General features: G+C 47.8%; 7 protein-coding genes across 7 annotated transcripts; 2 read left to right on the top strand and 5 right to left on the bottom strand.

The window, feature by feature from the left end:
* Positions 1–641: 641 nt before the first annotated feature.
* PGRI_000320 (putative PHD finger domain protein (Ing1)) lies at positions 642–2,672 on the top strand (the record flags this gene model as incomplete). The annotated part of the gene is made up of 5 exons (XM_040787745.1): positions 642–1,037; positions 1,108–1,757; positions 1,810–2,006; positions 2,064–2,558; positions 2,614–2,672. 5 exons carry the CDS (start codon positions 642–644, stop codon positions 2,670–2,672), a joined length of 1,797 nt encoding a protein of 598 aa, XP_040651517.1.
* A 376-nt stretch (positions 2,673–3,048) lies between these two features.
* Positions 3,049–4,125, bottom strand: dscB (the record flags this gene model as incomplete). The annotated part of the gene is made up of 2 exons (XM_040787744.1): positions 3,049–3,798; positions 3,859–4,125. 2 exons carry the CDS (start codon positions 4,123–4,125, stop codon positions 3,049–3,051), a joined length of 1,017 nt encoding a protein of 338 aa, XP_040651516.1.
* Positions 4,126–4,415: 290 nt separating this feature from the next.
* Positions 4,416–6,384, bottom strand: PGRI_000300 (TFIIH subunit TFB1 family protein; the record flags this gene model as incomplete). Its single annotated transcript, XM_040787743.1, has 2 exons — positions 4,416–6,184; positions 6,243–6,384. 2 exons carry the CDS (start codon positions 6,382–6,384, stop codon positions 4,416–4,418), a joined length of 1,911 nt encoding a protein of 636 aa, XP_040651515.1.
* A 744-nt stretch (positions 6,385–7,128) lies between these two features.
* Positions 7,129–7,788, bottom strand: PGRI_000290 (Hemopexin/matrixin; the record flags this gene model as incomplete). The annotated part of the gene is made up of 1 exon (XM_040787742.1): positions 7,129–7,788. The coding sequence occupies one exon, from the start codon at positions 7,786–7,788 to the stop codon at positions 7,129–7,131; it is 660 nt and encodes a 219-aa protein (XP_040651514.1).
* Positions 7,789–10,454: 2,666 nt separating this feature from the next.
* Positions 10,455–12,482, bottom strand: PGRI_000280 (Leucine Rich Repeat domain protein; the record flags this gene model as incomplete). The annotated part of the gene is made up of 3 exons (XM_040787741.1): positions 10,455–11,848; positions 11,901–12,242; positions 12,299–12,482. The coding sequence occupies 3 exons, from the start codon at positions 12,480–12,482 to the stop codon at positions 10,455–10,457; spliced, it is 1,920 nt and encodes a 639-aa protein (XP_040651513.1).
* A 6,120-nt stretch (positions 12,483–18,602) lies between these two features.
* On the bottom strand, positions 18,603–20,057 carry PGRI_000270 (phosphatidyl synthase; the record flags this gene model as incomplete). The annotated part of the gene is made up of 1 exon (XM_040787740.1): positions 18,603–20,057. The coding sequence occupies one exon, from the start codon at positions 20,055–20,057 to the stop codon at positions 18,603–18,605; it is 1,455 nt and encodes a 484-aa protein (XP_040651512.1).
* Positions 20,058–21,130: 1,073 nt separating this feature from the next.
* gldB (putative glycerol dehydrogenase (GldB)) lies at positions 21,131–22,167 on the top strand (the record flags this gene model as incomplete). The annotated part of the gene is made up of 2 exons (XM_040787739.1): positions 21,131–21,538; positions 21,598–22,167. The coding sequence occupies 2 exons, from the start codon at positions 21,131–21,133 to the stop codon at positions 22,165–22,167; spliced, it is 978 nt and encodes a 325-aa protein (XP_040651511.1).
* Between the last annotated feature and the right edge of the window lie 1,107 nt (positions 22,168–23,274).

The raw sequence follows: 23,274 nt of genomic DNA, 5'->3' as shown, positions 1-23,274 counted from the left end.
GGATCTTAATCTGACACTTGCATTTAGTTGAGTGTCATATATCCATTGGTCTTCCTAGAACCTAGCGTGTATTTCCTTGTTGTACCACCCCTTTATTATACTGATTTTCTTTGTGTGTTGTCGATGTGTCCCTAGGTTCATAGTCATAGGCTATGCTAGGACAGTCTTTTGGTTGTCCTAATGTAAGGTCCTGCCTATACCTAGAATCCGTGCTATATGTAAAATACAAGATTCACTGACTTTCGAAGACTCCTGCTTGTTTTCTCTGTATGCTGTTTAAATCTCCATAGCTCATGTCAACTGTTAATTTTTATATGCCCTGTTGGGCATTATTGCGCCTATGACATCACCCGCGTGCTTGAATGATTCAGCAATAGATGCCTGATCGATGCGGCACCTATCAGGCAGCGATCTCACCTGATTTGATTGCTCTTCTCCGCACTCAATCTTCCCAGCAGCAGCTTCTCTTGCATCGATGCCCTCTTGTTGTTACGCGAGGTGTTGACTATTGTACATGGTCCTTAATAATTGTCGAACACCATTGGTTCTTCAAACCCTATTATTTCCTCCTCAAATTGGGCTCGGCTCACCTCAAGCGTCCTCCAACGGCGCGGCTCCCAGTCCTGACCCTGCCCTTCAACATGTCTGCCGTCTCATCGTCAGTCAATAATCCTCCGGGCCAAGGAGTCCGACAGTCCGCTCGTCAGACACGTACAAACCCATCTCGAACCTCCAAAACCATCGGACGGTCATCCTTCGCGTTCGGCCAAGGCTCGACAACTGAAATTCCTTCCACTTCCCCTGTTCCTCATGGCTTTTATCCTGCACTCACGCATTTCACCGATGCTATAACGGCGCTTCCGCGCGAGTTTCGTCGCCACAACTCTCTTCTCAAGGAAGTTGATGCGAAGGCGTGGGCCCTGGAGGAAAATTTGCTGCAGTTACTCCAGTTCTCCTCCCAGTCGCAGCCCGTTCCTCATCCTCCCCACCCGGCGCCTATCATCGGGGGTGTTATTCGGGAGGATGTTTTGCCCAAAGTAAGTCTTCTTCGCGGTTTGTCTAATTGGCTACTTTGGGCGTTTACTGATAGTGTTTCTCTTGCGCTAGGATCTATCTCAGTCACCCGAATCGCCCGATAGCAAAAGCCGCCGGCTTCTATTCGATCGAGTACGTCAAAGCCTCTCAGACCTAATGATGACCGCCGATGAAAAGAATCATGTCATTTCGAATGCGAACGAGGAATTAGATCGGCAAATTGTCCGACTAGATACGGTATTCCCATACATTGCAGGCGAGATTAGCGAGGAGGCTCGACTAGGCAGCCTGACACACTGGGCGTACTCCAACAAGAGTACTGCGAAGGCAGCGACTAACGAACGACCGCGCCGGGAAGCAGTAGCGCAAAGACAGGATCTGTCGCACGTGCTTCAAGAGGCTGAAGCTGCAAGCCGCAGTGAAGCGCGGCGTGATGCTGTTCTGGCACGGAAGCAACGTCGGGCACAGGCCGACGCGGATTACGAGGATACGCGCAGCTCGGGTGCCCGCAAGACCAACAGTGGGAAATCTCGAGGTGGAGATCACGCGGCTGACCCTACTGCTCCCAAGCGTCGCAAGGTGGAACGATCGCTGCCAGTGGACACTAGTGTTCCGATGGACCGCTCTGCTAGTGGCGCTGGGAGCCAGAGAGCTACGAATAAAGACCCAGCGGAGAAGAAGCGGTCTCGCGCTCCAAATCCAGCCGCTGCTGCACGCAAGAAGTACGTCTCGTTTCACTGCGTTCGCTACTGCATCCAACTGACTTGATTTTAGGGCCAACGCTTCCAATGCTGCATCGCCCGTTCTGGCCCCATCGCCTTTGATTGGAACATTCAATGGTCCGCGTGGCGCCGCCAGTCCGGGGCCCAATACATCAAGACCACAGTCTTCACGAGCCCAGCAGAATTCCGGATCTACAACCAATTCGCGTGCGCGGCCAACATCATCGGCTTCAAACCGCCCCAACAACAGTATGCCGTTTCATCCACTCCACCCCGAACCATTAATTAACCACATCCCCTACGTAGACAAAATTGCCGATTCCAGATCTATACCCCGGGACGGACCCATCAAAAACGAACTCGTCCACGCAGACACACACCGTGACTACGAAGGCGATGCCAATGGTAGAACATCCATTCCCGCGGGCTCCAAGCGCGAGGATGTGGATAGAAAATCCGGTTCTGCCGAGGCCGAGACGACGAAGGGACGCAATTCTAAGACATCGACCCCTATCCTCCCCGCATTCACAGAGCCCAGCCAACAACGCGCACGGCCCACGCGAAGTCAAGACCCAGCTTCTACCAAGCGAACTCAGAAGAAGCCCATCCCACAGCCTGCAATACCCTCTGATGACGAGTCGCTTCACGAGGGCGATGATGAAGATGAGGAGGGTGAGCCACGATACTGTTACTGTAATGAAATTAGTTTCGGAGAGATGGTTGCTTGCGACAATGACGCCTGTCCGCGTGAATGGTTCCATTTGTCGTGTGTCGGCTTGACGAAACCGCCTGGAAAGAATGGTAAGAGTACTTTTTGCATAGTTAAATCGTCTACATTGCTAACAGTTTCAATTAGTTAAATGGTATTGTAACGAGTGCAAGGAAAATATGAGACGGAGTCGCAATGGGCGGTAACATGTCCCATTCAAGATTATACAATGATGATATGGCGTTATGTGGTGTTTTCAGTTGGCACATACTCTAGCGGAGATACGGCCTTGCTAGTTGATATTTCTAGACTTCATGCAATTGCAGATATTGTCTGGCTTTACATTCCAGTGCTCACCTCTCTCTTTGATCGAGTATTGTAGCATTGTATACATACGTACGAATTGGAGGAATTGCAAATGTGGGGATACTACATGAATTAATTGATCGAGGATTAAGGTAAAGGACTTTGAGGGCTATATCAAATAGCACCTACCAAGTCACCCAAGAATCCAAATATCCGCAGTACATCTATACCAGATAGACATGTCCAACCAGCCTAGCATAGCTTGGGCAACTATCTCTACCAAGCACCTCGCAGCCGATCAACAAGCCCACTACCCTCACCGGCACCATTCGCGCGCCGCTGGGCTTGCGCACCAGATCCCTCCAACCCCGAAGCCGAAGCAGCAACTTCACCCTCCAACCTCCGTCGTAGATCCTCATACCTTTCCCCCTCCGCACCACCAGACCCGGAGCCAGACCCGGAGCCAGCCCTCCGCTCTTGCTCGCCAACCATCCAAGCCGGAACCCGGAACCCGGTGCTGGCTGGTGACAGACCCGGTAGCAGCTCCCTGCGCCAGGCTACACCGACAATCCAGCCTAGCGCTGACGGGAGGAGCATTGCGGGGAACTGGGAAAGGGCTAGCTGGGCAGCGACGATGTAGGTGGTTGATTTGTCGGAGAGAAGGAGGGATAAGCTTGGTGATGGGGGCTTGGGTTGGGTTGCCGATGCGGTGTTATCGGAGGAGGGACCATTGCTGGTATTGTTGTCGGTGTTGTCTGTGATGGAGGACGTGGACCCGATGCGGTAGCGGTAGGTGTATGGGATAGTGGCGTGGTACTGCGCCAACAGGGCGAAGATGGTTGCTGTTGGGCCCGACGGGAGGTAATTGAGGTTATTCATGGATATAGGGCGGATTAGGAGGGCGAGGAGAACTGGCGGGAGGAGAGTCGTGTAGGGTAATGTGGTGAGCAGGAAAGTCTGGCGCAGTATCATGGTGTCAGCAATCGGGTTCCGGGTCATATAGACGCTTTTCAGCTTCCCTGTTCCCTTATCGCATATTTATATGCATTTTCAGGGACAAGGATACTAAAATAAAGAAAGACTAACCGCCATCTTCCGCTTCCCCCACGCGCGTTCGACAACTCGCAGATGGTATACTAGCATCGCGGCGAAGAGGGCCTCGGTGGAATTGGTGAAGCCGGCGACATGCCACACCAATGCACGCCAGAACTGGGCATAGGGCCAGAAATGAGGCGATACAAATATCACGGCGAGGTGTTTTATGTCGAAGAGGGAGAGAGCGATCGACGAGGCGATCGAGTAGATTAGGAGGGATTTTGTGATGGGCGCATTTGTGAGGCCGGAGGTGAGCATGTTGAAACCCCTTGTTTTTCTTGTTTAGTATCTGGCTTGGGAATCATCCAAGTTGGGGGAGAAAGTGAGTTGAAGAATGTTGAGTGTTGGAGGGGACAGATGGCACTAAATTCCCGAAGTCCGGGGAAGCTCGGCATGCCGACTTTTAATTTCTACAATCATTTTGATGTCATTTTATAGATGAGATATCGAGATTTGTATTCACTGTACGAATAAAAGCTCTCTTAAGGTATCATAATATACATGCCTACTCCAATATCAAAGGCCCGAGTTGTTTCCTTCTATGTCTCTTAACCAGCCATGGCCGCTTCTTTATTTTGTTCGGCCAATTCTTTTTGGTATCGAGTCGATGCAACCTCCAGTGCATGGAGTGTAGGACCAAGAAGTTGGTTCACAGCCTTCTGGCCTCCTTCCACGCCTTCTAAGTTGACTCGTAATTTTCGCCCGGTGCTCTCGTACATGTCACGGGCGTGTTTCTTTAGCCGGTCAACTTCGACTTTCCGCTCAGCCTCCGCGTCATTAGCAACAGCCTTGATGCGCTCTGCTGCCCGCTGGAGAGACTCTGCTAAGGAGGCCACCTCTCCAGCGCGGTCGGGGTTGCCAGAGAGAAACGCCTGCCAAAACTGGTGCAAAAACTCCGTGGTTGTAGCGTGTGTCAATGTCAAGCGGTCAAAAAGTGCCGTCGACAGCCCATATGTTTCTGATACTGCTCGCTCACTCATCAGGCCACGGCGCTCGCGCAATGCTCCCAGGATCTGAGAAAACGCATCTTGTAGAGCCGCGGATGATCCGACAGGTCGACGGCTAGCAGGTGCATCCTCCATCTCCTCGTCTTCATCATCGCCGGGGTCCACCAGCTTGCCCAGTTGTGTATTGCCCTGCGATGGAAGACTTTGATTGATTTCGGCACGGAGAGTCTGAAGAAGCTGATCCGGGTCTTGTTTCGCAAATTGGTTGGTCTTGTCCTCATCCTGGCCATGAGTGAAGAACCGACTCTGATCACGGATGTTCAAAGTGATGCGACTTTGCGCTTCTTCTCCACGAAGATCCTGCAGCTGGAGCTTTTTCCATGCCTCTTCGTTGATACCTATAGGCGCACTCATGTCACCGTCGGCGGGAGCCACGTTTGCCATGATCTTTTCACTCAAACTGTTCAGTGTCCGGATAATGGGCACTTTGTCGACGCCAGAAGGTCTCATATCTAGGTCGGGTCGGTTTCCGCGACGCTGGCTGTGGTTTACTTCATTGCCAGCCAGATCCAAAAAGTGATGAATATTCGTGTCCCGGCCCGACCGAGCGGCCTCGTCCGTTCGGAGGTATTTGTCAAGCACGGCATCTGTTGCGTCGGCCTCTGTAATCCGCTCTCCGCGCAATTTTTTGAACAGCCGACTCTGGAAAAATCGCGACCAGAATTGTTGCTCGCTGAGTTTCGGCACATTCTCGTCATACACGCGTTTGACTAGTGGGTGTTGTGTGAAGATGAGTTGAATTTGCTCTTTGCTGATATTCAATCGTGTCACGTTATCCTCGACTCGAGGCTTGAGCGAAGAAAGCACATTATATGAGCCACGGATTTGGCCCTGCTCGATCGCGTGCGCTCGCAGTAAATGCAGTCGTGTCGACCAGAACTGTGATACGAATGACGCAGACGACAATGCTTCCGGTTTTGTATGCAACCCCTCGAAAAACATTCGCTGCAGATTTGAATCAGATCTTAATAACGACTGCTGTAGCTCTATGTCGGACCGAAGCCTATTCTCCTCGTCCAAAGGATTCTTCGCCGTCCCCGCAGATGTCACAGCGTTTGCAATCGCCATTGCCGCTGATAGACCCTCTGATCCACCTCTAGGCCCCGGTGTCTGGGATGGTGTAGCCGACTTCGCCGCATTGACTCGAGCACTCAATGTATCTTTGATGAGATCGGCTTCCGGGCGGGCGTTTGCTCCAGCCGTGAACAGGAAGACATATTGATCGGGTGTACTATTCGGAGGTGCATCGGGAGCTTGGGCAAATATTTTGAGCATCACTTTCGGGTTCGTAGCTGGGGTCTGCTGTAGATCTAGCAGTCGCGCGAGTTAGCAAAGAGACAAATGCACGGCCATGGAGTGACGCCATACTAGTGATATTGGCCACGGGAATTGTGATCATGTTCCCAGCCCCTGCCACTGCAGGGGTCCATGAGACCGAGTTCTCATCTGTGGATATAGCTATGGTTCCATCTTTCTTCTTGTAAGAGGCCGCTCCGCTCGGGGGTGACATCGTCGCGTGTCGCTTCCACTGTACTCAAGGCGACAGCGAATCCACCCATCGAAATGAGCAGGTCCCCAAGGTCCGAAGTTAGCGAGTAGGTCTGAGACCTTCGTGATAGACAGGGAGCGTAGAGGTGAAACCAACAACGAGAAATGCGGCTCTTCTGCGAGTCATCACATGACGTTTGCCAAGCGTCACCTGGGAGCCAAGCCCTAAGTGAATGAAGCTGCAGTTTCATTTGCGAGGTTTAAACTATGTAGATCTATAAGATTTATTGGATGTGTGCTTATTCTGATGCTTTTTATATCTTTGTTGGAAAAGAGCCCTATTAGAGATGTTGGTTTGTGTTCAAGCCATCGTCCCTCTTTCTATCGTATTCGTGCACTGCTATTGCCTTCAAATGAGATGTAATAATGGAGAAAGTGTGTTAGAAGTGTAGTATCTCTTGAGAGGCTTAATGTTTTAGATGAAAGGATGCTAGTCGCATGGAATTTTATTCAAGACGCTTGCTTTCGATACATATTTAGATTAAGAATAGTGGGCAATCTGCACACTATCACTTTTGACAAGGGGCTATTGATTGCCCATAGCATTAGTCCAAGAATAATATCAACAGATAAGACATCAAAATAGAAATTAAGCTCAAAAATAGATGCAAGAAGTGACTCGAAACTACCTAAGCCCTAGCCCTGGAGCACACAGCTGTTTACTTTGCACTTGACAGGATCACCACATGTTTCATAGATAGTACGACTAAACCCAACTGTCCAAAGCTTTCCAAGCCGAGCTAATTGATTTCGGGGGTGAAACGAGAGTATCCCTCCGGTTGTTATCCACTTTTATCACGGCGAATTGATCACCGCGGAAGACATAGTAGTGATCGTGGCCAGTCGGGCTCGGAACAATAGCATCAACACAATCAAAGCCAGCTTGGACAAGACTCGGCCAGCCCTGCGCAATAGGTGCAACCTTGTTGACCATTTTGTCGGTACTATTGTCCAAGCGAACATAGTTCAAGCCATTGAAAAAGTACATATCATTCTTTGTTCCCGGGGTGAGCATTGCTGCATCCACGGTGTCGAAGCCCGCTTGAACGAGCGACTTCCATCCAGAGGAAATAGGAAGGGCTCCATCATTGGCAAAGCCATCATCGTAGTTTTCAAGCTTGATTTTGGCATATCGGCCTCCGAAGAAAACGTAGAGTTGGTTTTCGTGGCCAGGTACAGGCACAACAGTGTCCACTGTACCAAAGCCCATCTTAGGCAGAGTGTTCCAGCCCTTGCTTAGGAGGGTTGGGCCTGCAGCAAGATCATGCTCGGGGCCTTCGTGGCCAAACTTGACACGACCATAATGACGGCCAGAGAAGATACAGATCTCTTCTTTTCCGGGAATGCGGCATGCGGCATCAACCATTGTGGAAAAAGTTCGTCGATGGGAGTCTTGAAAGAGTAGAAGTGGATTTGTTTCTGATGATGCACAGAGAATCAACTGTGTAGAATATGAATCTTCAGACTAGAGTCTTGATGTGGTGGTATTTATATCCGTCTACCTTGGGGACTAGGCTCTTCGCCAAATGTTTCTCATGCGACTCACTCCTTGCCTGTACGATGATGACATTAGCAATGGCACGTTTGTATGACTGAGATCAAATAATTCACTGCATGTTGTCTTACAGCTAGACTGGAGCAGAAGTTATTGGTTTTTGATCTTACACATGATTTGCATTACGCCGAGTTGAATAAAATTTATGATGCTCATTGGTATGAGACATCAATCAACCATATGCCTCATGGATAATCCGCAAGACTAATAATACACATGGAGCACACTGGCAATTACTTGAGGTCAAATTCCTAGAAAAGATCTACATCACAAGTGCTTTCCTCCCTCATATACCACTAAGTTTATATCACTATGGCACAAGCTTTGACAGACATACGTATCTAAATAAACACGTCAAACTCTCTAGAGATTTGTGCCTCGTGATTAAATACACATATCACTATAGCTAACATCGGATGTCCCGTCCCGTCACGTTGTACCGAGGACCAAGGGCCTAGATGTGCAGTAAAAGCCTGTCAGTCTAGGAGGATCAAGCTTTACTCAATACACAAGGGCATGCAGTGCCTTAATATACAACACGAAAAAGGATGAAGACCTCTGAATCCGCTTCTTAGCATTGGATCTCCTGGCTCTGTGGCTCACACTAGTAATTAGTAGTTACTGCTCGAGCCATTTATTTGTGTGTAACGTCGAGGGCTAAGATTAGAGAACTAGCCTTCTCCTTTGTGAGGGCTGGATGTTAATAAATATCTGGGTACAGGAAAACGAGGGAAGTAGCAATATTAGAAGTGGAAAGCAAAGTCGTAGTCGTCTAGCTAGTTAACAGAACAGTGTATATTGAGATTTGTTTCGATATACATCCATATTTCCAATAGGACTAAGATATCCTGATTTCATCACTATACTGCTGCGGTCCTATAATTCCTATAGGTCTTGTTCGGATGTTTGATGTTCCCTCTTTCAGATCATCATAGCCCCCTTGGTGTTAGCATCTTTCTATTTGACTTCACATTCATAAAGCCTCTTGCGTTAGTTTCCGACAGACCACTTTTGATGCGGTGTTCATTTTTATGCTGTGAGCTTCTATATAGACGGTAGTATTGGGTATAGATAGAAATGGCTTCTAGCACAAGGAGAGAGATATAGAGAAAGGGAAGATTTGGTACAACTTTCACATCAACAAACTAGCTCAGCCATAGTAATCAACTGTGGTATTGTGCTCAAAGATGCTGAAAGTTCATCGTAGATTTTATGTGCCGTTGACAATGTGTCGATAAATGGCGAACGTCCTTCCTTCTCTTCGAAAATCAATCTCTTCCAACTTCTTATTGCGCATATCCTTCAATAGTGCCTCGAACACAGGCCATATTTCGTCCAAAATTGTCTTTCGAATTGCATGTTTGAGCACTTTTTGGTTGTCATTGTAATCCTTAAAGTCGACCTCAAGAACTTTCTTTAGTTTAGCGTCGAAGTTCACCATCAATTCTTTTCTATAATCAGAGGATCGCTATTCGCAATTGTCTTCGCCAATCGCCTTGAAAAGGTTCTCTGTCGCTTTGTTTATCACCGCTACAAGTAGTTTGAGGGTGTGTACTTCCGCCTCATGGCTGAGTGGGATCGGCAGTTTCTATAGCACAGCTTTGAACATGTTCCTCCCCTCTACATACCAAAAACAACATTGTTGATGTCCATATGCGAGAGCTCTAGAAGGGCTGGCGCAGAAACCCATGTAAAAAGTTCCAGGGCGAGACTGCGCGGTTGAAGTTTGATCGAGCGTGTGTCTCTTCATCTCTCGAAAGTGGACAACTCAGAGGAGTAACTCAACCTGGATGGAGTCTTCGAGGTGCTTTATGTTCGGATTGTGACTTCAGGGCGTTTTTGAGTTTTGACAAGATCCTCTTGTTGAATCAATTGGGAAACACAACTTACTGCTCGAGCATTCGATTAATAGAGCCATGGCGCAGTGACTGGGGAAGCAGGTGGTCAAAAGGGAGATTTCAAAATTTAAGAGAGAAAGGTGAGAGAAGGGAGAGAAATATTACAGAGGGGTGAGACCTTCAAGTTGACCGAAGTCACCCGATGGGGAAGGTATAAGACTACACCATATGAAACAGCTTATAAGAGATAAAGTAGAGAATATTGATAGAGTAGAGTCACAGATACAGTAACGCCATGTGAAGCCAGTAATATGAAAGAAAAAAACAACAACCAGACACCGCTGAAGAGATAGATCTCAGATGCTATGCAAAACCAAAAGACAAAACGCGACCGAGAGCACGAACCCGAAGCCAGTAGCCAGAATACCGAAATTCGTAAACCATGTTGCGCGCCGCCATGCATAGACCGGATATCATCATTCATGATCGTCAAAAAGCAATAAAATCAGTTAAAAAAAACAAGCTCCCCCAATGAAACGCAAACCGTGAAAATGAAGGATATCAAATCAAGGGTATCAGCAAAAGTGATAAAAAGATCCAGCGAAGACGCTTTTTTTGGGAGAACAGAACTCTCGTAGATCATTTTTTGAACATGTAGTGGCCATAAAGGCCGCCGACCTCGCCGACGGCCATGGGGATTTTGCGCATGCCCCACCAGCGCGCACCCATCTTCCAGTAGCGAGCACCATCATCGGAAGGTTCGTGGGGCATGGAGGATGGTTCGCGAACGTACCAGCCACGACGGCCAAGGTCTCGCACAGTCCAGCCAACGGATGCGCGCTGAGTCTTGGCACGCTCACGCAGCGGTGTGATAATCTTGTCACTGAACTCAACAACCTGCAAGGGATAGCTTTGATTCGACAGCAGTAAGCATGCGCTGGTGTTGAAGATGGCTCCAATGGTCATCTGTGGCACCTTGGCAAGATCGAGGTAGCAGAGTGTGCTTGGCGCATCGATTTCGACTCCCGTGGCTGGATTGCGGTATCGACCGAAGAACGAGTTTACGTCCGCGACCGAGAGATCCGCAGAGCTGAGACCCAACTCTTCAAGATACTTTGTCATCGGCACCAAGTATGGTACATGGTCCGAAGTGATCTTTGCTCCGCCCAAATTGAGGGAACGGAGAGTATCAGGAAGCTTCGGCAAAAGAGCAGACACATCGGTCTCTTCCAGAAGACGGAAGCGAGTAGGGTCGGTCAACAGGTTCAAATAAACTAGAGACTCATTGACCGATGGGTGGGTGGTGAGGAATTCAACCAAGGCGCACGGGCGGAGACGCGTGCATCGGGACAAGCTCAAATGCGAGATACGGGCAGTCTCAGGGATGGCGATGAGAGCTGAATCGTTGACTTGGGTGTGGGTAAGGTCAAGGTGCGTCAAGTTAACCAATCGCGGTAGGAGGTAGTCGAACATAGGAGCGGGGATAGTGCTGCATTCGTGAAGCGAGAGACGCTTCAGGTTGGGCATGGTCATGGGCAGCGCAGGGCCACCGACCAAGGCCTCCTGGAAAACCCCGGAGAATGCTTGAGTCGAGCAACCGCAAAAGTCCACGGCGCGCAAGTTCGGCAGCCCCATCAAGAGTTTCCGGATCACTTCCACACTAATATCGCCTTCCAGGTGTTCCTGCAGCAGGCATTCCTTCAGATTAGGGAGAAGTTCCAAGCACTGCAAGAGTGTCTTGGAGGTGAGGTTTTGGATTTCAGCGTTCATCTGCTTGGTGCGACCCAGGCCAACGGAGGTGAAGTGCGAGAAGTCTAGACGGCGCACTAATGTCCCCAACGCCGGATATTGCGACATGTGATTAAGTGCCTTCGAGAAGATAATAGAGTGTGGGAAAGTCATGTTCCGGTACAAAACACCCAAAGTAGCAGCATGCAATGTGTGGGATGTAAGCAGGCATGAGACCAAATCCACGTTGCGGGGGGCGTAGCCATTTGGCGGAAGGTCGACCGCAAGGTTAGAGATTATTTGATCTACCAACCAGTTAGCACTTGAGAAACAAAAATGGCAGGTGCGACATCTTACCAAGAACCTCCGGGGGCAGCTTCTCCAAAGGCGATGTGCCGGGAGGGGTCTGCAAGATCTCCATCTCGGGGACCTTGGGTGGGAGAAGCTGCACGGGTTCGGGTTCCTGGGCTTCCCATGCCCAGCCCTTTGCTTGTAGATTTCCTAGTCCACGAAGATCGCTGTAGCTGCGGCTCAAACTCTTGCCTCCCAATCGAATCTGCTTCCACCCCAGGAATCCACCACAAGGACAGCAGAAATCGGGGGCTTGTTGCATCTGGTTAAGGCGCTCGAGCTTGCGCTCTTGGTCTTGCTCTTGGGGAGATGGTGCTTGTTGGGTGTCCACGAATGATTGCGCAATTCCTAGATTACCCATCACGTCAGCCTCCAGCCTGGATTCGTACATCGTCGGTACGTACCGTCCTCAGTGTCTTCTTTGATTGAACCGAATGAGGGGCGACGTTGGCTGCTCGACCTGGACCCATCCGGGGTGCTGCAGGGCGAAGGAGATGATTCGCGTGAGTGGAAGTGATCACCACAGGGGATTGAAGAGATTCGAGGGAAGGCCGGCTTGGGCTGCGAAGGGGCAGTAATGGAAGTCATGATGAAGAGGATGAGGCCCTCTATAAAGGGCCCTAATTGTACAGTAACTAGTCGAAAAGTACCTTGGAGCGAGAAACACAAAAAAAAAACGAAAGTCTACCTAAATTTAAAATGAAAGTGCTTCAGATTTGAAAAAAAAGAGAAAGAAAAAAAACACAGTTCAAGACCGAGGGCAAGTTTAGGGCTCTCAGAGGGGCCGGCGGGGAAGAAAAAAAAAAGCGAAGCTGTTAGTCACGGAAACGGACCAGCGTTGCACAACTTTGTATGTAATAGTTTCCAAGTGAATTTTGAAAGGATTCACTAGTGAGACTTTTCTGAAGTTTTTTGTAAAGAAAAAAAAAAGTTGAAGGTCAAAAATGTAAGAAAAGCACCATGGGTCATGGCCACATGGGGCGAACTTTTTATTTTATTTTTTATTTTTTTAAAACGGGGAACTGATTGATTACGGTGGCGGATCTTGTTATTTTCTCTTTTTTATATATTTTTTGCATATTAGAGATGAAAATTGAAGTAATTATTGAAAAATATGTAAAATCTAGAATTTTCTATATACATTTACGCATATATTTTATACTTCACTATATCACTAGACTGATTAAGTTCGTGTTAGTTCCCCAAGCTACCCCTGCAGACCCCATCTGCTTTTTTTGATGCATGCGGAAAATGTCGTCACTCGCCGCATTTGGACCTAACATTGAGGTACAAAGATAAGATACAATTGAATATAATAGGATGAAGATAATAAAACATATACGGAGTACAAAGTATGGAGTATAGCTTGTAGGTATACAAAACCCTTCCAAGGTTCACTCACTATAATTCAAGGAAACCTTGGAAAGTTGAAAATGACAGGTCAGCAGATCTCAATCCGATGCATCCGCTTCGAACTAATACCCCAGACCAGTTGTTGTTACCTAACAATTTTTCCCATGCACTTCCATTTCTACAAAAGCCATTCGCCTCTTTTTTAAGATGCGGGGATAGACGCGCTATTACCTAATAAAAATTAACATCACCTGACGGCCCGTGTCCCTTTTTAGCACTAAATTGGCTGATATATTGCCAGTTCAAAATACTCCCGGACTTCCGATGGAGCTGATTTACTAGTGTTATGGGGTCGAAGGTCGAACATTCGACTACATATCTCGCCATACTCAACCGGAGTACTTCGTACACTACCTATCTCACGCCACCATAGTCGCACTTTACTCTCACCGACTTTGCTCGTCTCCCAGCCAAGACTAGTGATCCGCGGTTATGCAGTTGATCGTCAACGCCAAGCCTATCGTTTCTTTTATTAAATATGTATACTCCCCTCTCCTGAAAAACAATGATCTCTCGGTTTCTTAAATTCTACATTCTTGCCACCTAGTTGAAGTCAGATCGGGTTGCTGACTAGCACTGCATCGCTGGTACTACCTGCCCGACTGGTCCCGGGGGTTGGCAAAGGCTTAGTTTTCGCGCTGCATCTGAACAACCTGAGTGCAATGCAACCCAGTCTAGATCCAAAGGCTTGATAGGATGTTGTTGGCGTCATTCGAGTCACTCTCCCTTGCACTCTTGAACCTAGCTATCGGAGAGCACAGCATCGGAGGCGCTTGACTACATGCCAGCCAACCCCTGGTCGTAATGAAACTGCACTTCCGCGGAACCACAGCTACCGCCAAGACCTCCCCGCATTGCTCGACTAAACAAGGAGGCCGACTTGTCTTGGCCCTTCTCCCCTTCTCTCCTTGTTCTCCTTTTGGGATCTCATGAACTAATTCCCAATATTCGTGCTCGCTTTATACTGGCACTCGACGGTAGCTTAACAAGCTCTTTCTAATCAGAATGTCCTAAATTATAGCCAAATGGCCTAACTACTCGAAAATTGTGAGTTCAATTCTGGTTTTGTCTTTTGAACATCGCGTCGCGACAGTCTTTGAAAACTACCTTTTCCTTGATGAACGTTTTTTTAAGCGTTTCCTATTACCTGACACCCCATACTTGGGAATGTTGAAATCTATGTGGATACTGAATGGAAAAACAAAAACTATGCCATTGTGTGAAACCATCAACATGGTATATTATTCGTGAATTTATGTTTTCACAAACTACTTGAATATATTGTTGACCATGACATGCTCGCAGAAAATCTAGCTTTCAGTTCGGTCACCACAGTACTCCGTCAGGTTGGAATCCGGGCCGAGGGGGCCATGGGGCCGTGTGGGTCGAGAATGGATCGCTAGCTCCACGTAAAAAAGAGATGATGAAAAGCGATGCCAGGGAAGCATATACAAAGCAAGTGGACATATCACTATCGAACGCATGCTCGGACGCGCGTTGAAACAATCGGCTCAGAGATGCGTGCAAGACCATCAGGCTCAAGACAGATCTGGGAAACATTCAAGTCGCCACAATGAAATAGAGGCTCCAGGAAAACGAGAAAAAGACCTAAAGGCGATACACTCGTCAGAAGAGCTTGGAAGTACAAGATCGTCAATGTGGTAAGGGTTGAGTCGACATGCGTGCGCTCAATTATTGATAACACCCCGGTACTAATCGACTGAACTCCTATGCAACGAATGGGCTGTTCCCAACCACATATTCCTAAAGCCCTCTCCACTTGTAGATAATCAAACAACATCCTCACTTTAATAGAGCGATGCAAATTGAAGATGTACACTTGCAGATTTGCCCTGTCTTCACAATCACTTCTCAAACTCATCCGAACCTAGCCTAGTCCTTCATCTTGAAAAGCAAGGCAGTATCTAGTTCAAGCTGCCTACCCCTACTCCGTACTGAATGTCGGGTTATCCTTCAAGTTAATGTACCTCTTCTATGGTACACATATATAAAAGGCACATCAATAGCAGTCTCATTTAAAACGTATGCATCTTGGCCACATCCTGATTTTTGTATCAAATAAACGGTGTTAAATTACATATGATAACCTATTTAGTATAGCAATAAAGAGTAGAGAACAACTACGAGCACATTCTTTCACTTGGACAGCTCTCAACTATCCTATCGTAACTATCATGGTGCATACTATATTCACGACACCATCCACATTTGTGCAGCAAAGTTATGGAGACCTCATTTGCTATACATAATTTTCTCCACGTCAGACCTGTCAAGGTTTCCTAAGGGGCTTCATTGTCTTAGACAATATAATAATCAACAGCTGGGACACTTCTTTCTAAACGCCCCGAGCTACCTTCATTCTCCTTTCTTAGTGTACCTAGCTAAACGTCGAGACTCGTTTCTACCCACTTCGATGCGAGAAGAAATTGAAATATAGGCGATGCCCGGTTGAGCTTATACTAATTGTGCATATGTGTTCTCCATAGAAAATGTTTACTCTGTCATCCGAAGCTTTCCGAAAATACCCTTCCCGACTAGGGTGAGATTCGTGTTGCCCCGAGAATACACCGAATGTGCCCAATGCTTCATTATTGTGGTCCTGCTCAACACTTGGAATATGCGCTATTAAGGTAAGTTATACGGTAGTGTTTGGTAACATTGAGAAGGTTTGGCAGGCCAGGTAGTTGATGAGCTCTCACGCCATTCTCAAAATCCAAGTCTCCAAGCCGAAGGACTAAGGCCACCTAGCATTAAGTGTTGAATAATCCTTGTAAACAAGAAGCCACATTAGGCAGCACCGTCAATATTACTTAGTCTGTAAGTAGTAAAGCTTAGCTGCTACTAAGCATTTCTCGGCAGAGCTTCTTTAAGGTGATCTGAGGGCTTAGATACCTAGCATTTCCTTCTTTTCCTTATCTTCTCCTTGCCCGTTTACATTCTGTGACTTCCCCTAGTTTCTTCACAGGGTCTTTGTTCAGTGAATCTCGCTACAATTTTCCCTTCGATTAGGATTCGGAATGCTTCTCACTTTGAGTCAAATCGTATTTGCAACTCTACCCTCGCGGGTCTTGAACGTTCTGATCAGCCCAGGAGGAGATGGAAATCTGCTAAACCAAGTCGAAGATATTCTCCTTCCCACAACTATACACAAAAACTTCACATTTTCTTCCTTGGCTGTCATTTTTAGCCAGCTTTTGATTTCCGGCCTAGTAAGTTTCTGCTCAGGCTCTCTTTCCTATGAGATTAACTGGCTTTAATTTAATAAGATTCGCTATCTTTTTGGACATGTAGTAACGACATCATTGATCCTTGAGATTTCTCGAAAAGATGCTTCCGATCAACAAAGGGGGAACAACAAACGACCTCTGACTTTCCGATCCCTCTACAACGCCTTACGTCTCATATATCATACACAGGGCCTTTACACATTCTCTTATGCGCTTGCGATGGCTATGGTCTATCAGGTCACTCATTATGCAATCAGAACTTGCTTAGAAACTACAATTTTCACACACGAGTTACTGATACCATTTTCATACGCCTGCTCTTCTGTTCTCTTGTGCAAACTTCATTTGATCTGGACGTGTGTTACTATTTCAGCACATCGACCTCGACTCTTTTCTTTGACAAAATATGCACACCAAACAAAATGGATACACTTAGCCTTTCCCAGTTTCATATACGGGATATGCCAGGCCATAATGAACGAGGCCCAGAATCTATTGCAAGGGTCAATGATCTCTCCCGAGGACCTGCTAATCTCCACAAGTAGGCGCGCCGGTGTTGAGATCTTTGCAGTGATTATCATGCTTGTATTCCGGTTACTAGGACTACTCCCAGCGTCTGTCATTCTCATATCGACCGAAGCAAGCCTTTTACCGGACAACTTGGAAACAATGATTCCTTCTCCAACAAAGAAACGTGGATCAACAGTTGCAGAGCTGCTTGGAGGAAAAGTCCCTACGGGACTTGCTGCATGTGGCAGTGCCTTGAAGGGTTTCGGCGTGTCTCAATTTTTGTGGCTGATTGAACTTCATTTGAAGAAGTGTTTTGTCCAAATAGCATTTGAGGTGCTCGCTTTGCCAATTATTCTCCTTGGCGTTCTTTAATTTGGATAACGACTCATTATTGATGCTGGACCAAGTTTGGAAATGAGCGCAATGTTTAAGCGCATGGTGTTGCTGGTACTGTAGCCCGTCGTACTTCCCCAGAGCACAACTCAGCCAGCACAAACGCAGAACCCAAGACAATAGTTCCGAGACAATAATCCCGCCCCGGTGCTTCGTCGCCGGGGTTAGATATGCATATCCGTTCTAACGCCGTGGTCTAGAAGCCTAGAGTAAAACGTGTGATCTAGAAATGCGTACCTACCCGACTCATGGCATGCGTGTCTTGGGAGATGAGTAGGAATGTTTGCCACTCTGGCGGTTAGATACTATGTATGTCTTGGGTTGTTGACGGGAAAGAGGTTCTTTGCTTCTTTCTTTTCTTCTAGTTCCTGGCTTTCCCGAGACATTGATGATTTAGACATGGAAGTGTAGAACATTGAAGATGAGCATAGATTTTGATAGACTGTGTAAATACAAGTTTTTGCAATGGCTTGTTTTTACGCTGTGTAAAATTCAACTATCAACATTTGAAAGTATATATTCTATCTGTCCATGGACCACCCTGCGATATAGACTCCAGGACCGTATTAGAGCTCTAATTGTAGGAGAGGATACATCAGTATGTCGTCAATGATTGCTTTTTTCTGGAACGATCGAACCTTCCAAGGTTGAAATACAAATATTACATTAAAAAGAAAATTACACGGAAATGGTTCATTGACGACATCAATGATGAAAATCGCATGGTATGGTATTGATGGGGGATATAACTGCATGCGGAAATGGGTAAAAATGAAAACCAAAAAAAAACAGCTTCTTCGCGTCATGGCATATGTAGAAGCAATCCAGTCTAAAAAGGGAAATAGGTCGAAACCACCGACCATCCATATTGTAAAAAGTAAACCTCAAGTCTTTTCTCAAGTCGACAATCCAAACCGACGTGACAAAGGATATCAGAAGTCCTAAAGCCCAGAACCCAAAATTTTGTAGGGCCACATGCATCAACAAGTGGTGGGAAGTGGAAAGAAAAGAAGTCTATGAAAGTGACATGACATGGAAAAACAGAAAAACGCCACGGAAGAAAACCTTCTCAAGCCCAGTATCACATGTTTTTCGAGTTTCGTTTCAGCGTGAAAAGATCGGAGGTGACCAATCAGTCCTTTTTTTACTCAATGGCGGAGGCACCCTCGCCGTGAGTGACGGGGTTGACCTTAGGGTTCCACTTGAGCTTGAAGTCGGCACCGAGCTCCTTAGCAATGGCAGCCTTGACGGCCTCGAGGACGTTGTTGAAGACACCGAAGTTGGCAGGGCTGTTGGGGTCGTTCTCGCCCTCCTTACCCTGGAAGACACCAGTGCGGACCAAACAAGTGTTCCAGCCGTACATGTTTCCACCGATGATATCGGAGGCGGGGTTATCACCGACCATGTAGACGTTCTCGGGTAGACGGGCGACGCCGTGGAGCTCCTCCATCCAGGACTTCAACACCTCGTCGGCGTAGGTATAGGTAGCACGCTCGGGCTTACCGTAGACCACACGCTCAAGGTCGACACCGGTGAGAGTCTTGTACTGAGCCTCAACGGAGATACGGAAGGCACCCTGGGTGAGACGGGGGAGACCCTTGTGCTCGGTGGGCATGAGAAGATCACCCTGGGAGAAGTAGATGGGGATGCGGGTAGCGACGGGATCCTTGGCCTTGGTCATGAGCTTGCCGTCCTCGGCGAGTAGGAGATCCATAATGACCTGGAAATCGGTCTGGTAGTCACGGGAATCGGCGAAGACCATGATGGCGTCGAACTTCATCTGAGAGAAGTCGCGGGGCTTGGCCTCGGCGCGCTCCGCATCAGTGAGAGTGGCCCAGGGAGAGATGGAAGGGTCCCAGGCGAGCAGATCCTTGGGGTGAACGACGGTCTTGAAACCGTAGTTCTCGGCAACCTCGCGGATCTTGAAGCCTTCACCACCGAGAACCAGAACGGTTTCATAGTACTCAGCCAAGGCCTGCATGGGAGTGTGGGATTGGATGAACTGATCGGTGGAGATGGGCTGCTCAAGGATCTCGGAGAGCTGAGCACAGCGAGCCTCCTCGGTCTTACCACCACCGTTGGTGAGGAGAATGTGGGGGATGCGGATGCCCAGCTCGTTATCGCCGTTGAGCATCTTGAGGGCGACCTTGGCCTCCTCAATGGCGTGGTTACCGTGTGCCAGCACACCATCAATATCGAAAGCGAAGGCCATGTTCTTGGCCTTGGCAGTCTTTTCCTTGTTGATATCCTGTACCTGGGAGGCCAAGATGTCCCGGGAGACTGAAGGAGCACCGCGCTGCACAGATGAGAGGCGGGACATGCGGGGGGAGCGGGGGATAGGGAGCGAAGTGCCGAAGGAGTTGCGCGAGCCCCGGCGGTCCTTCATGGAGGGAGACAAGCTCAGGTTGTGCATGAATTGAGCGGCATCACTGATGGAGCTGCGAGTGGCGGGGATCTCGACGGTGTTGCCGCCTCCCGCGGGGATGGTGAGGCCAGAAGCCTGTCGCTCCCGGGGTGAGAGAGTACCATGGGGATCCTGTGCGCGGGGATCCTGGGCAGCCGGATCGACCGCGAAGTCAGAGTCCTCGAAGCGAGGCATGATGAAGGTATTGAAATGGAGGGGGAGGAAGTAGAAGGGTGGGGTAAGCTTCTACTTTAGAGTCACTGGATTTAGGACTCTAGAAGAATTGAAGTGAAAAAAGGGGAATGAAAATTGACTGATAAGGAAGCAAGATGGCAAAGGAGGGAGTTCAGCAGAGTATATATAGAAGCCATATCTGATACCAGACTCAATGGGGCAGACAAACGAAATTGGTATTTTGCCATTGAGGTTACGAAGGATCCACTCACCGGGTATCATCCCTAGGAATTATCGTCATCATTTGGCAAGATAGAGGGTGGACCGTTTATTGCAATACGACGGGCTTGTACAGGGTACCTGCGTCATTGTGGCTAATACAGTGTCTCGACATGTACCTAGTACACGGGATGTCCTCCTTCCCGCCAACTTGAATCAGAAATGCGTTGATTGGACAGGACCAGACTTGCCAGGCCGAGTATGAAGCAACGCAGCACGCCGAGTGGGTAGGAAGATGCCTGAAATGGACAGACGATTGGACTGGAGCGCAGTTCGCCCGTGGACCCGACATAAGATCGATGGAGCCTATGACGATCAAGTCAAACGCTCAAAACATCGTTTTTGGTGATGTCATGGCTTGGAGCTTTGAAAATTACCAGTGGTAATTTTGCGCTTTTTTATTATTTTTATTATTTTTATTCATTTTTCTTACATATTTCATTCATTTTATTATATTTTATATTATATTTTAAGGAATTGAATTTGTTTCATTTTGTCAGGGTATAATGATCTTCAGGGAATCACTGAAGACAGGGTTTCTGATCGACATATAGAAAAGGAAAGTAAGGCTAAGTTGCAATATACTTGGGAGAGTAGTATGTATACACTGCAATATACAATTTCAAAGTTCAATTGAAATAATTTAAACAAAATTATTTAATTCCAAGGTTCTCCTGCCCCTCCAACCCCTCCACCCCACTTCCGACCATCGTCATCGCTCCCTAAGCTCCCCCCGCCTCTTCTATCTTCTATCTTTCAACAGCTTGCATCTTCCTATTTTCTGTTCTCTAACTATACGCAACTACATTGCAATCATGTCATCTGGAAAGACTTTCACATTGAGCAACGGGGTGAAAATCCCTGCCGTTGGTTTTGGTACCTTCGCCAGCGAGGGCTCCAAGGGCGAGACCTATGCCGCTGTCACTGCTGCCCTCAACACAGGCTACCGTCACCTTGATTGCGCCTGGTTCTACCTCAATGAGGATGAGGTCGGTGATGGCATCCGTGATTTCCTCAAGGCCAACCCCTCCGTCAAGCGTTCGGACATCTTTGTGACTACCAAGGTCTGGAACCACCTGCACCGTTATGACGACGTCCTCTGGTCCATCAACAACTCTCTCGAGCGTCTTCAGCTCGACTACGTCGACCTTTTCCTTGTACACTGGCCTATTGCTGCCGAGAAGGAAACTCAGGAGAAGCCCAAGATTGGCCCCGACGGAAAGGTAAGAGAAGCTAGCTTACCCCGCAATGAGCACGCGAGCTCTTAACTAACATATTATAGTACGTGATCCTCAAGGAGTTGACCGAGAACCCTGAGGAGACATGGCGCGCCATGGAGAAGCTGTACGCCGATGGCAAGGCCAAGGCCATTGGTGTGTCCAACTGGACCATCCCCCAGCTTGAGGACATGGCCAAGTTCGCCAAGGTCCAGCCCATGGTTAACCAGATTGAGATCCACCCCTTCCTGCCTAACAATGAGTTGGTGCAGTACTGCTTCGACCATAACATTCTCCCCCAGGCCTACTCGCCTCTGGGCTCGCAGAACCAGGTTCCCACAACAGGCGAGCGGGTCAGCGAGAACAAGACCCTCAACGCCGTTGCCGAGAAGGGCGGCAACACTCTCGCCCAGGTTCTGATTGCCTGGGGTCTGCGTCGTGGTTACAGTGTCCTCCCCAAAAGCTCCAACCCCAAGCGCATTGAGTCCAACTTCAAGAGCATCGAGCTCAGTGATGCCGACTTCGAGGCTGTCAATGAGGTGGCCAAGGGCCGTCACTGCCGCTTCGTCAACATGCGTGATACCTTTGGCTACGATGTCTGGCCCGAGGAGACTTCCAAGGGTATCTCCCTTTAGATTTTGTCTTGATCAATAGAAAGACGAAAATAATACCCTCAAAATGGGGAACTTGGGTGGAAATGATTAAATGAACTACGACCACTGTTAGATGAATTGGACATACCATTGATCTCACTTTACTCTGTTTCACCTGTACCGTAAGACCAATATGTTCCAAGGTTGTACAACACATATCCCGTACTCGGAATCTTTTGAGCCGCTTCTCTCAATTGACCCGGCACTTAATCACCCAATCTCACACACCGGCTGCCACAGACTTCATTAGGTCCAACCAGGATCCACCCATCAACGATGTCTCCATCCAATGAACGAAGCGAGTAAAACCAAACTAACCTAGAATAAAATTACCAATTTTAAGTGAATATAGTACAATAATCGAAAAGGGAAACTCGCAAAATTTGCAAAAGTGACCTCGTAACAGTGTACATTGTATGGCCTAGCGTGGAGTAAACCAAATCCCTCAAAGAAAAAATTAAGGTCAACCCGTAGGGTTACAGTGTACCTGACAAGCTAACATTTTAGTCAGAAATAGTGTTACAAAAGCGGCCAAAGATGAACAACTTACGGAGTACGGTTGTATAACTTCCTTCAAAAAATACAACTCACATTTACAACATAAAAATAGGAGCAGTGTGCTCCGAGCCCTGCGGACGATGTCATCTCGCGTTGTACTTGTGGCTCTCGGAATTCCCTGCGCCACTCAAGGGGCTTAGCGTTTTCGCGCGCTTACCGCTTCGGGAATTAGCGTTACTGTTTAGTCCGGGAGATGTCGGATGTTGTCTTATAGAGGATGGGATACCCGGTGTTTAACACCGACATGCCGAATAAGGTAATGGATAGTGAACACATGTTGACTTTGTTTCATTGAATGTTGTTTTAGCGCTTGAGTTTCTATTTGTTATTGGTCTACCCTATGTATGGTACAAGTATACGGAGTACGCTGCATTCCAATTCCATTTGGCCGATCAGATCCCTACTTACTCCGTATACTGGGATGATTTAATGGCTCATTTCTTTGGTAATGAAACATTCTTTGACTTTTTAAAATGAGACTTTTTGGTTCGGGTTCTAAGGATGCCGAGTGTTGATATCCGGAATCCCGAT

This window comes from Penicillium griseofulvum (assembly GCF_001561935.1).
Source record: "Penicillium griseofulvum strain PG3 chromosome Unknown contig_79, whole genome shotgun sequence".
NCBI lineage: Eukaryota > Fungi > Ascomycota > Eurotiomycetes > Eurotiales > Aspergillaceae > Penicillium > Penicillium griseofulvum.
The sequence above is the reverse complement of the archived record's forward strand: the minus strand, read 5'-3'. Positions and strand labels throughout refer to the sequence as shown.